The following is a 13,713-nucleotide window of genomic DNA, read 5'->3' on the forward strand; positions in this document are numbered from 1 at the left end:
ATCTACCCCAGATGTTCTGCTGGCATCTTCTAGCTACTCACAGAGCTCCCGTCCTACCCAAAATCTGCTTTGCTTCGCTCTCACAAACACTGTCCTCCTTCATCTCAAAGACATACAGCATTTTGGAGGAAGGGTGGCGGGAAGTCATCTTTGATCCCTCCTCTCTGTAGAAGAAAAGCAAACGTCCAGCTGTGGTTGGGGTAAAGATTTGTCCAAGACCCTGTTGATTAAGACAAGGCGATTGTGATTAAGACAAGACCTCCACCAGCCAGGCCTTCTTCTCAGCTGATCAATACGGTGTTCTACCTATATGCTGTTATAGGAATGACAAGGTTTTTGCAACCTGGTTGAAATATACTCGGAGTCGAGTGTGGATTTCATGCTCTTTATTCAGCTCATAGTAGTGAGGAATGGAAGTTCCCCCAAAATGTCTGCTTTATGTACATTATTTACACAATGGGCCCCACATGATTGGCTAATTCTGGGATTCTCCTGTAGGCCAATCAGGTTGCGGATTCACTTCCACCTGGAGTTGGATTGGGTGGCTCCTGTGAACCAATCAGCCAGCTGCATTCTGGATCCTGTTGTTCTAGGACCAATCAGACTGCTGCATTCTGAATCCTATTGTTCTAGGACCAATCAGACTGCTGCATTCTGAATCCTATTGTGGTTAATAAGAAACCATAAGAAATTAGCTTTGCAGGGAACCCCCCCCCCCCAGTAAAACAGCCTTGCTGTTCAAAAACCTGAAACATCCCACATTTCCTTCACCCTTTCGCCTCTTCTCCTGCCTTCATGCTGACTTCCTTTTTTTCCACTCTAAGGGAGCCATGGCCTAAAGATAGAAACAGATATCCTATTACAGTCCAAGACCCTTGAAGACCCCAGAGACGTACATTCTGCTTCTACCTTGCCTTCCTCTTCTCACATCTCTTTCTCCAATCCTGCTGCTGATTCCTGTTTGGCGCATGAAACACTTGCCTTTCTTCTTCTCACTGCTCCCTGTGACTCTTTCATAGAGCACCCTAAGCTTCTCCTTGCTGGACCTTCTTCCCTGCCTTATCCTTGCCCTACCTCCAGGAGACCTCTTCTTCATGCACCCATCTTTCTCCATACTGCTCAACTCACCTTTCTCCTTCAGACCTGCTCCCTGCAGCTCCCGGCTTCAGCATCCCCTAAAATTTCCTCACATCGCTCTCCTAGCAATCTCTCTTCAACCAGGTTCTCCTTCCTTCCTTCCTTCCTTCCTTTCTGTCCCACATAAGCTCATTGCCTACCTGTTCCTTTGGAATCTCCCATTTCCATACCACCTTCAGCTCTTGCATGTGTACCCTTGGTATCTGAGAATTAACAACCCCCAAAGATTGGGGAGATTCCTCCTGATCCCCTTCCTGGCTTCCTATTATGAAGTTTTTTCGGGGGAAAACCTGTTGCTTTAATTCTGGAAGGGCACCTTTGACTATCCGTTTGCACAAAATCTGAGCATGTGAATTTGTAGTAGACAGACTCATAGGAACACCGAAACATAGAAATCTGCCCTGTACAGAATCGGACCTTTGGTCCATCTAGTTCACACAGTCTACACTGACTGGGTTTCAGGCTGAGAACTCTCCCAGTCCTACCTAGAGACACTGGGGGTTGATCCACCTCTGAGCTACAGCCCTCCCCCATGTCAGGGTCATCAATGTTATCCATTGCTAGAACTGGCAGAAACTGCAAGTGCTTCAAGGAAGTGAGGAAGAGGACCTAAGGCTGGGTTTGGTACGTCGCCTAGTGGAAAAGTCTCATCAAGACTCAAGATTCCCTTTTGCAATGGATGGCTCAGGGATAAGCAAATCTGAACGGCTCCTAATTACTGCAAATGCAGAATCCCAACAACTGATCTCTTAGAGAAATGATGGACAAATGGACTCTCTTCTTCCTTGCATGGAATATTACCTGTGCTACTGTCTCATTGATCTCTCTCTGTCTCCCCACCCCTGTTCCATGTGTTGTTGCTGTTCACTTTTTTGGATTGGGCTGTGTTCTGTTCTTCCCACCCTGTGCATGTCCCTAAGTCCATTTTATTAACTTCCAAGTTGCAAAAGGGTGCCTTTGTTGGGATGTCCTGCTAGCCAATGTCATGTTTGAGAAAGAGGTGGGGAGCACACCTGAAAAAGGAGGTGGATGGTGGAGTTTTTGGGTGCAGGGAATGGTTTTGTATTTATTTATTTTTACCAGATTTATGGCTCAGTTTGAAAACTATTCCTTTTTTTAATCAAATCCCCCTCTGCCAGTCCAAAGAGAATCCCACACCCCCTTTAGAACACTTTGCTCATGTGAGTATTATTAAAGTCAGACTTTCCCCAAGGCTAAATATCCAAGTTGCCTCTGGTTACCATTGAGGGGGAAAATACTCAGTGAGCATCTTCTTCTCACCATTTGCTACAGAAATAGGTTGTTTAATTTGTTCATGCAAATTTAGACAAGATTATAAGTTGATACCAGGTAAGGGGGAAATATGTTTCTAGAAGAAGAGGCTAAGAACCAGTTATGAACTGGCCTTGATTCCACCCAAGTGTCTATTATATAGCATGAAATGAAATAGATGAATACTCAGAGAAGACCCAGCTGCAACAGGAACACACAAAGCTGATTTTGGTCCATCTAACCCAGCATTGCCTACACTGACTGGCAGAAGCTCTCCAGGATTTCAGATAGAGAGTCTCTACAAACCCTACCTGGAGATGGCGGGGATTGAACCTGGAACCTTTTGCTTGCAAGGCCGATACTCTACCACTGAGCTATGACCCTCCCCCAGCTGATGTTGCCTTATTCCACATGTACCCTGCTTGAAATATTTGCCCCCGCATCTTCTGCAAACAGGCTTATGTTGTGCTGTCACATAAGTAGACCTCTCTCTCTCTCTCTCTCTCTCTCTCTCTCTCTCTCATATGTAGTTGTTTTTGCAAATTGGGGCTGGTTCAAAAAGGGGGAATCACCTCCAAAAATATCACAAGAAATTTTGGGCTTCGTTGTGAATAAAGACCTGTTTGTGGAAAGATCTAAAAATAATGGATTGCATGGAAGATATAGCACATCTTAAAAACCCAGTACACATGAGGCAAGCCTGGATTCATCATTGCATTATTTTTTTACCTCCACCTTCTTCCACAAGCAGCTCAAGGTAGTGGATATGCTTCTCCACCTTTTCAGTTAAGCCCCATGACACCCCTGTGAGGTAGATTAGGCTGAGAGGCAGTAAGTGGTCCAAGGTCACCCAGTGAGCTTCATGGCCAAGTGGAAATTTGAATTCCGGTCTCCCAGGCCCTAGTCCGACACTCTAACCACTCTAAGCACTCTAACACTGCCTTTCTTGAGCTTGGGCACAGAGTACTCATTTAGCAATTCATGCAACCTCTCCAAAATGAATTGCAGGGACCAAAACGTTTTGTATTGGACTGTCCTCTTGTCTGTTTGAAATCTGTAGCTCAAGATTGGTCCACTTTGGCAGTCTTGAATTGCATTACTTTGTGTGAATGCCCCTTGGGCAACAGACAGATTCTTTATGCGTCATTGAAAGAAACTAGCAGTCATCGAATCTAGCTCTTGGTTAAACAGCTCATTAAGGTGCTCTCGATTCAGAATTTAACTAATCTAAGGCAAATCAGGTTTTATTAAAGCAGTTTTTCTACTCTAAAGGAGTCTCCACAGGATCCAGAGAGTGATTGCAAGAGCAAACAGGTAGTTTTCCTGGAAGCTCCGAGAGAGAGATCCAAAATCAACAGCTGGTTAATACTTTTACTGGGACCAACCAAGGATATCAGAAACGTGTGGAGAGCTTTTTTGTTCTTCAACAGGCAAGATGGAACGCAAAGCAGAGGATGAGGGGTTCAAGGTGTGTCAAGCTACACCCCTAGGATTCTAGGATGAAGACGCAACCACTCTTCTTCCTCAAAACCTAGCCCATAGAATATATCTTAGGTGTGGAGTGTGTAGGTTAAGTTAGGGTAGGCATTAATACCATTATTATTACTATTATTATTAAATTTTCTAGCCCACCTTTCCCTCCAAGGAGCTCAAGGTGGTATACATGGTTCTCCCACTCCTTATTTAACAACCCAGCTCAAGGTGGTGGATATTGTTCTCCACCTCTTCAGTTAAGCCCCATGACACCCCTGTGAGGTAGGTTGAACTGAGAGAGGCAGTGCCTGGCCCAAGATCACCCAGTGAGTTTCATGGCCAAGTAAGGAGGACCCTGATTTCACAGGTCCTAATCTGACACTCTAACCACTACACCATGGTCCCACCTGTTTTCTCAGTGTGCATCGTTATTTTATGTTTACATATGGCTCCTTCCTTGGTCAGAAACCCTGTCAGCCCCTTTCCTCGGTCGACCAGAATGTCCCGTTGATAGCTCGGAAACCGTTCGGGACAACCCTGCCTCTACCAGAAATTATTCCTCTGTCGCCCTTTGGGAAGCAGAGGTTTGGGGGATCCGCTCGCTTGAGGGGCTGCTGCTTCGCAACTGGAATGGCAAGGAAGGCTCAGTGATGGTCTCTTCTCTTCCCTCTCGCAGGGCATCGCTGTGGAGCTCCTGTGTGGTCCTACCTCTCCTCGCCCTCACCTGGATGTCAGCGGTGCTGGCCATCACAGACCGCCGGTCAGCCCTCTTCCAAATTCTTTTCGCAGTCTTCGACTCCTTGGAAGGCTTTGTCATTGTGATGGTCCACTGCATCCTGAGAAGAGAGGTGAGCATCTGAGCAGGCATAATAATCCTTCCGCAGGGCCTGTAAGACAGAGCTATTCCACCTGGCTTTCAACTTGAACGTAGCCTGATCTTTTATTCCCCTTCCTTCCCTCCCTCTCCCCTTTTTATGAAGATTACCTGCTCTGGGATCCTACAGCTAATTCTCCCCTGGTCTCCTTACTAGCCCAAATAGGACTAATTTAGCCAGCTAGCCCTGGTAATCATCTAATGTTTATTGGATGGATTTTCCCCCAAACTGATTTTTGAATTCTGAATTTATTGTTATTCACATTTTATACGGTATTTTATGCTGTTTTTTGTTGCATTAATTAAGTGTTTTAAATTTGTTGTTAGCCGCCCTGAACCCAGTTTTCTGAACTGGGAAGGGCAGGGTGTAAATAAAAAAACATTAATAATAATAATAATAATAATAATAATAATAATAATAATAATTTATACCCTGCCCATCTGCTTGGGTTTTCCCAGCCAACAGAATAATAATAATAATAATAATAATAATAATAATAATAATAATAATGCCATAAAACATCAAACATTAAAAACTTCCCTAAACAGGGCTGCCTTCAGATGTCTTCTAAAAGGCAGATAGTTGTTTATCTCCTTGACATCTGATGGGAGGGCATTCCACAGAGCGGGTGGCACCACTGAGAAAGCCCTCTGCCCGGTTCCCTGTAACCTACCTTCTCTCAGGCCCTTGGAGGTGGACCTCAGTATCCCCGCTGAATGATGGGCGTGGCAACGCTCCTTCAAGTATACTGATTTGGCTCAGCCCAAACTCAAATCTTGCCTTGCTTGAGAAAAGACGATATATTGCTTTGTATAATTACTGGATCAGAAGGCATTGCCCCAGTCTCCTTTGATCTGTCAACTGCTAGGTTGGCAGGAGCAGGGACCGAGCAACGGGAGCTCACTCCATCATGGAGATTCGAACCGCCAACCTTCTGATCAGCAAGCCCTAGGCTCTGTGGTTTAACCCACAGCGCCACCCGCATCCCTTGGGAGGTGGGGTATAGGGGGCTTTAATAAAATCTACAAGCCACTCTGATTCCCATCCCATATTCTTTAGCTACACAGTAGTGAAGAAAGTTCTTCTTCACACAGTGCATGGTTAAACTATGGAGGCAGTGATGGCCACCAACCTAGATAGGCTTTAAAAGAGGATTGTACAAATTTGTGGAGGAGAAGGCTATCTGTGGCTGTTAGCCATGATGGCGTTGTTCTGCCTCCACAGTCAAAGGGGACGTTGCTTAATAAAGATGGATGAATTGATAAATTCTAGTACCATTCCTTAAAAATTTTTGAGGGCCCATTCTCTTTCCGCCCTCAACCCCAGGTTGTTGTAAGGACTCATTCTATAAATTTTATTTATTTATTTCACAACGTGCTTATACTGCCTAATTGCAATGAAACCTCTAAGCCAGGGTTCAGCAAAGTTTTTGTGGCTTGGGCCGGTTCACAGTCCTGCAGACGCCGCGGTGGGCCGGAGTGTGTGTGAGCGCGCACCCACGTGCAAACGCTATTTCCGGTGCTCCTTCCGGCACAGAGAAGTTGTGCGCAGCTTCCTGCAGCCAATGGGAAGCCAACTGGCATCGTGGAAGGCAGTCCCCACTCTGCTCCGCCCTGGTTTAGCACGGCGCATGTGAGTGTTAGGATTTTTATCTCACCAGCTGCGCAGAGAGCAGCACAGCGGTTGTTTACATCATGTGAGTGTCTGAGAGCGTGAGGCAGGAAGTCTCTGCTCAGTCTCTGTACTGTAGAAGTTACTTTCGCTTCTGAGTGAAGTGTGCTCTTCTGTACTGCTGCTCAGAGAGAGCAGACACACTGATGGAAGCTCTATGTATAGACAATGTAAATAAAGTAGTTTAGAGCTACTGATTGTCTCTTCCTTCTGCAATGGGATGCCAGAAGACGAGTGTGCTCCTCTCAGGAGGGAGGGGTCACTTATTACTGGTCTCTCTGGACTGAGGAAGGTTTACAGACAGAGGGTGACCACCAGAGAGATGCCTCGGTGTCTTGGGATGGTGGTGGCCTTCCCGGGCATTTTTCCAACAGTGAGCTGACCGAGGGGGTGGCTGGGGTCCTTGAGCAGGCGGCGGGGGTCCATGGGCCGGTCAAACGGGTGGCTCTAAGCAGATTCTGCTGGGTGTGCCTCTGTCCTGGTGCTGAAATGACTTACTGCTCCTTATTCCTTTCCTTTTGCTCCTTATGACGCTCTGATCCAATTCTCTCTCGTGCCACGCATTTTCCCAGGTGCAGGATGCTGTGAAATGCCGAGTGGTGGACCGCCAGGAAGAAGGAAATGGAGATTCTGGGGGGTCGTTTCAGAACGGACATGCTCAGCTCATGGTAGGATAAAGTGCCTCTTGTTCCTCTGTTAAGGAATGAGGAAAATGCAGTTTTTCTCTTCTGTAGTGAAGTTACAGGGAACCAGGCAGAGGGCTTTCTTGATAGTGGCACCCATGCTGCAGAATGCCCTCCCATCAGATGTCAGGGAGTTAAATAGCAACTTCTAGAAGACATCTGAAGGCAGCACAGTTTGGCAAAGTTTAATAATAATAATAATAATAATAATAATAATACTTTATTATTTATACCCCGCCCATCTGACTGGGTTTCCCCAGCCACTCTGGGCAGCTTCCAACCGAATATTAAAAACAATACAGCACCAGACATTAAAAACTTCCCTAAACAGGGCTGTCTTCAGTTGTCTTTTAAAAGTAAAATAGGTGTTTATTGCCTTGACATCTGGTGGGAGGGCGTTCCACATGGCGGGTGCCACTACCAAGAAGGCCCTCTGTCTGGTTCCCTGTAACCTTACTTCTCGCAGCGAGGGAACCGCCAGAAGGCCCTTGGTGCTGGACCTAAGTGTTTGGGCAGAACAATGGGGGTGGAGACACTCCTTCAGGTATACTGGACCGAGGCTGTTTAGGGCTTTAAAGTTTTTAATGTTTGACGTTTTATTATGCTTTTATATTTGTCTAAAGCCATCCAGGGGGGCTGGGGCAACACAGGTGGGCAGAGTGCAAATAATAAAATTATTATTATTATTATTATTATTAGTGTGACAAGGGTGGTGCCACTTTCAAATTCATGGAGTCCCGCATTGACTCCACATGTCTGTGAGGTCACCTCCAGACAGCCTGTTTATTTTCCATTCATCCCCATTCGCTTGCACCAAGTTTCCCCATAGGTTAGATGATTAAATAATGCTTTATATATTTCATTTATGGAAATGTACCAGTTGCTTTATATTTTGAAAGATTAAAACAACACCACAGCTGTGCAGAAAGCCCTGCACCGGCTGTCAGTCCAATAGGAAATTAGGTTTCAGGTATTATTAGTAGTATCCAAAGTTTTAAATGGCCTAGGATGAGATTATACGAAGGACCACCTTATCCCTTGTACACACAGGCCAGATCACTTGTGATCATCAGGAGGAACCCTCCTAACAGTCCCAGAGTTATCCCATATTAGTTTAAGTCTCTAGACGAACCTAGGATTTTAGCGTAGTGGCAACAGTAACTTGGGACACTGTTCCTATGGGAATAAGACAGGCACCTATAATCCTGATGTCATCTGCTGAAAATGTACGTATTTCAACCAAGTGTTTTTAGAGAATGAATTGGATTCTGCATTAGTCATTTGTTCTGTGTTCGGTGGCTTCAATAGTTTCATTGTACACCACCTTGATTCTTTTTTAAAAAATAAAAGAAATTATTTAACGAAGGAGAGGAATGAAACGAGGGGAAAATCAGCTTTTCTAGTCTCATAAATTAGCAGGACTTGGGGGGGGGTGTCTCTTGATTTCCACAGAATATTCCACTTTTCTGCCCAGTTAGCTCTTGCACAGCCACAAAAGGCTCTCTTGAAAATTCATACTTGTAAGAAGTTGTCTTGTGCTGAGTCGGACCATTGTTCCATTTTGCTCAGACCTTTCTCCAATCACTAGCTTCAACTGAATGTGCGTCTGGATTCAGATTCTGCTTTCCCAATCTGTTGCATTTGACAGGATGCATATCTGAATGCGTCTCTGACCCGCCAACTGACTTGCAGAAGAGTCTCGGCATGCAGTTTTCTCCTCCTGCTGATATGTGCAAAAATATGCACAAGCAGCTACCAGTTTCCTTCCCAAACACATAACAATACAATAATCTTTATACGATAATCTTTATTGTCATTGTCCCAGACAGAACAACGAAACTGAAAAAAATCTACATCACACATTCAAAAACCAACAAGCCTGCTATCCCAGCTATCCCAGCCTGGTTAGCCCTCTAAAAACTCTGATACCCCATAATTAAATACAATATACTCCCACAGAGACTACCTTACACTGCGTTTAAAACCAAAATCGCATTTGGATAGTGTTACGGCAAAATCTGGGTGCGAGGCTGCTCTGCCACCCAGCTCATCGGACTAAGTCCGTGGGTCCCTGCGGAGGAAAATGAGCTCAGCCGGAGACAGGAGCAAACTGCAGAAGATCCAAGTTTATTGCGCAACAGGTTCAAGGCGAGATTGAACAGCGAGAAAGGGGTGACATGAGTTTTTGAAACTCCCTCCATGTCCCAGAATACAGTGCAAAACACGTCATGAATACATTAAAGAGAGGTTTGGTTACACAGATTACATCATGAATATATTAAAGGGAGGTTGGGTTACACAGATTAACATATGGAGGAGGGAGGGGGGAATATGCAGAGCTGGAGATATGCACAGATAAACACTTCCTGGGGATGAGAAAACAATGGTCCCAAATATGCATAGTCTGCCACCTGACATTGCCTGGAGGAAAGGCTGATCAGAGCGATTGACAGGATTAGGGTCTTAACACCTTGCTTGAGGGATTATGCTGGACGGGGGAGGTGTGATGGAGTCCTAGAGAAATTGAGCAAACTGGCACGTTGATTTTCTATGAATTTTATAGATTTTAGTCCCTTTCGACATTGACAATTGGAAATAAATTGATATATTGTAGCGAAGAAGAAGGTGAAGAAGACATGCCCCCCCCTTCCGTATCAGATAGAAACTGTTTCTCAGGCGGCTAGTCCTGGTCTTTATAACCCTGTACCTTCTTCCAGAAGGCAGAAGCTGAAAGAGATCGTTTCCGGGGTGCGCACTATCCTGCGCTATCTCTGCCGCTTTCTTATGGCACCTGGAAGCATAGATTTGATCCAAGGTGGGAAGAGTGCACCCAATTATTCTCTCCGCAGTCTTTACAACCCTGGACAGCATTGTTTTTTCCCTGACCGTGCAGCTCCCAAACCACACACAGAGACCACAAGTTAATACGCTCTCCACAGTACAATGGTAAAATGCCATCAACAGGTCCTTTGAGAGATTATTTTTCCAAAGAATTTGCAGATAGCAAATTAGACAGGATCGGACGTGAAAAAGGATTGGCATGATTGTCTCCATCCCTATAATATGTTGATTCCTGCCAAAGGCAGCATTCCCCCAGCCTTTCCCCATTTCCCCAACATTTCTCTAACTCTCAATTTCCATATTATATTTGAGCTTCCATGCGAAATAAAGGCCGCTTCCAGAAAATTAATGAAATATAGTACATGTTTAGTGCTAATTTCTGTGTTAGGTGATTTCAGAAACTGCAGCTCACTTAGCCCTGGAAAAATTATTATTATTATTATTATTATTATTATTATTATTATTATTATTAAAATTTATACACTACCCTTCATCCAAGGATCGCAGGGAGGTTGACAATATAAAAACACAACAATACATACCACAGTAACAAACAGAAACCCATACCATTTAAAACAGATTGTTTAATTGGCCAAAGGCCTGGGAGAAGTTTCACATCGCCAAAAGTTGGGAGACTTGTGTGTGAGTCTGACCCTGCACAAGACACACCGAAATCTGCCTTTTGTTTGACGTTGTGTTTCAAGAAACAAAGAGCCATTTCTGATTTAACGAAACCTTCCCCACCTAACTCAGTTGGAAATTGTCCGTTGCCCAGGCTGATAACTCGGAATGGTTTCAGATACAGATCTAAATGAAAAATCCGGTTATGGTTACGCATTCAGACCATCATCTGCGCCCATCAAAGACTGGAGCGAACTGTGGGAGTGAATTGACAAAACGCCACAGTTCCATAAAGCCAGAGGTGCTGCAGTGTGAAAGAAACATTAGACAACGGGGCAGAAGTGGACAATGGCAAATTATAATCAGGAAGACAATATTGCCCATGTCTGAACGCACCTGAACACCTTTACCTCTCAATTACTCCCCCTTTTGTTCATGCCAGGATCTTGTTGTTGTGACTCTTTGCTTGCTAGTTCTGGAAATGTGCCAGCAATGATGGATTTGAGGCCCCCCTTTCCTCTGCCACCCCATAACCACCCCCTCCCCTCTGCCTTGTTGACCACCGCCCCCTTCTGTTTTCTCTGTCTTCCAGACTGATTTCGAGAAAGACGTGGATATGGCTTGTAGATCAGGTGAGCACATCACAGGTGAGAAATCAACAAGTGACCTGGTTTGGGGATTGAGCTTGACCTTAATTTCCTTTTCTTTCTTACGATATATATCCTTGCTGTCTGTTCATGTCAAAAGTTGTGTTGTGTCTGGTCTGTACGTCTGAGCTGCTCCCGGCCATTCCTGCCCCTCAAGAGCTTCTGCCTCCTCCCATCTCCTGAGGCTAACTCTCCTCCGCTGCCCTCCTATATGCTTGGGGCTTGGCTGAGGTCAAGGGCAACCTCCATGGCTTTTGGAAGGGGCGTGGATAGAGGAAGAAAAGACCTAGGCCTAAACTGGACACATTGGCGGAAGCCAGGCTCAGTGGCGTAGCATGGGTTGTCAGCACCCGGGGCAAGGCAAGTAATTTGCGCCCCCTAACCCTAACCCCCAGATGTTGCGCCCGGTGCGCCTGGCCCCCCCTGCACCCCCCACGCTACGCCACTGGCCAGGCTGACTTAATCCCATGACTGCACCATTCGCATCTAGACCCTGGATGGCATGGGAGGGTCTAATTGCATGGCCAGTTCCACCCCCCCACCCCCAGTGAAAATTATGACACATCACACAATTATTAAGGTTAATGGGCTAAATAAGGCCACAACTTTTATTGGTTACAGGTGATGAGCGGTATTGGCATAGGCATTGTTCCTAACCGACTATATCCGACTCCAGCCCATCCGCTTGAAGTCTGGGAAGGGTTAACCACCAGTAGGGGAGTCCTGCTGATGCACATCAACTAGGGACTCCCCCGGGGTCACCGCTAGGGGGCATGCCTTAGGCCCTCACCTCCTTAGGCTTCGGACAGGACCACACACCCCAGAATCCTTTATCGGACTCCCCTTCAATATGCAGGGCAGGTGATGGTGCTTCCTCCCCTCTTCCATCTACAGAGCAATACCAATACCAATGCCTAACCGCCAATACCAAGAAAGTTGTGACAATTTGCTTGGTCCCTGCTCCTGCCAACCTAGCAGTTCAAAACCACATCAAAGTGCAAGTAGATAAATAGGTATCACTCCAGTGGGAAGGTAAACGCCATTTCTGTGCACTGCTCTGGTTCACCAGAAGCGGCTTAGTCACGCTGGCCACATGACCCGGAAGCTGTACGCTGGCTCCCTTGGCCAATAAAGCAAGATGAGTGTCGCAAGCCCAGAGTCGGTCACGACTGGACCTAATGGTCAGGGGCCTCTTTACCTTTAGGCGAAAACCAAGTGGCTGGTGCCAATTTGCCACGTGGAAAAATTCCTACCAGACCCCTCAACAGCGACCAAGCACTGTCCATAGCAAGGTCAAGGAACGAAAACCTTATAGGGCGGGAGGGTGGGAAAAGCAGGAACAGTTGGTAGGCAGCAAAGAGGGAGATCCCTGGCCGCGTCCTGGTTTAAATAAGGCAGGCCACACCCCCTAAGCTAGCCAATTGGCTGGCCAGGAGGTGACGTGACTGGGAATCCCCCCAATCGTGCGAGGGCTGGGTTCCAGCCTCTACGCATGTGGCTCTGGGTGGCTTCCAAAGGGCAGAAGTGACTCTGGCATTGATGAGGAGCTGAACCCTCTTCATGCCCTGTTCTTTCAAGCTCTTTCCAAGGGAAAAGGTGCCTGGAGGTTAGGGGGCATGGGGAGAGGGGCAGAAGATTCAGGGCCCTCCCCTCTGTGCCCCTTCTCATATATATATATAAAATAGACTCACTTTATACTTCAATGAAAATGACTGCCTTTATTTATCACAGTTAGGTCGGCCCTTGGCAGGTCTATTATTATTAATATTTGGCAGATCTTTATTTATTTAGTTTCTCCCTGCTATTCAGTCAAAAAGGCTTCCAGGGTGGCTTGATTGTTCAAAACAAAACTGCTATCCAGCAGTTTTACAATCTAAAAGAAGCAAAAAACAAACAAAAAAAAACACGATATAAGAGGGAAAAGGAACAGGGAGGGAAGAGGAAAACCAAAACTCCGGCACCAGTTTCTAAACAGTTGTTCCTGTAATGACATTATTGTTATTATTATTATCCTGTTGGAGTGATATTAAGCATTGCACTCCCAACACTGGTTCCCACAACCATTTTTGACCCATGATAACATGCACATGAATTGGCTTTTCATTGGGGCATAGTGAATTTGGGTACAGCAGTTTAATCATTGTGTGGGTACTTTTACCATCTTCCCCAATTGCAGTTCAATGGTGGAAAACATTTCAGAAAATGGGTTGAAGCAGGCAGTGACGAGTCCAATTTCTTTCTTTCTTTCTTTCTTTCTTTCTTTCTTTCTTTCTTTCTTTCTTTCTTTCTTTCTTATTACATAAATTTTACACACTGCTTGATTGTAAAAGGGGGGGGGGCCCTCAACATGGTTTTTAAAAAAGATAACAATAAAATTACCGATAAGGAAAAATAACAATAATTTTAAAAAGCGGATCTGCTTTTAACCTACCCAGGGGGTGTGTAGCACCATTCACATAACAAAAACCACCATGCAGATATCAAAATTTCCCA

At 45.5% G+C, this 13,713-nt stretch overlaps 1 protein-coding gene across 5 annotated transcripts in view; it reads left to right on the forward strand.

Annotated features, from left to right (window-relative positions):
• Positions 1-13,713, forward strand: part of ADGRB1 (adhesion G protein-coupled receptor B1) — a 421,483-nt gene that overhangs the window by 386,600 nt on the left and 21,170 nt on the right. For 3 of the 5 annotated variants that reach the window (XM_079984141.1, XM_079984143.1, XM_079984144.1), the window contains 3 exons: positions 4,559-4,730; positions 7,001-7,096; positions 11,166-11,220. In XM_079984141.1, coding sequence (XP_079840267.1) covers positions 4,559-4,730; positions 7,001-7,096; positions 11,166-11,220 — 323 coding nt within the window. The remainder of the gene's footprint in view (positions 1-4,558; positions 4,731-7,000; positions 7,097-11,165; positions 11,221-13,713) is intronic. The other 2 variants (XM_079984142.1, XM_079984145.1) reach the window with 1 other exon arrangement.

Source organism: Podarcis cretensis, assembly GCF_951804945.1.
Source record: "Podarcis cretensis genome assembly, chromosome: 7".
NCBI lineage: Eukaryota > Metazoa > Chordata > Lepidosauria > Squamata > Lacertidae > Podarcis > Podarcis cretensis.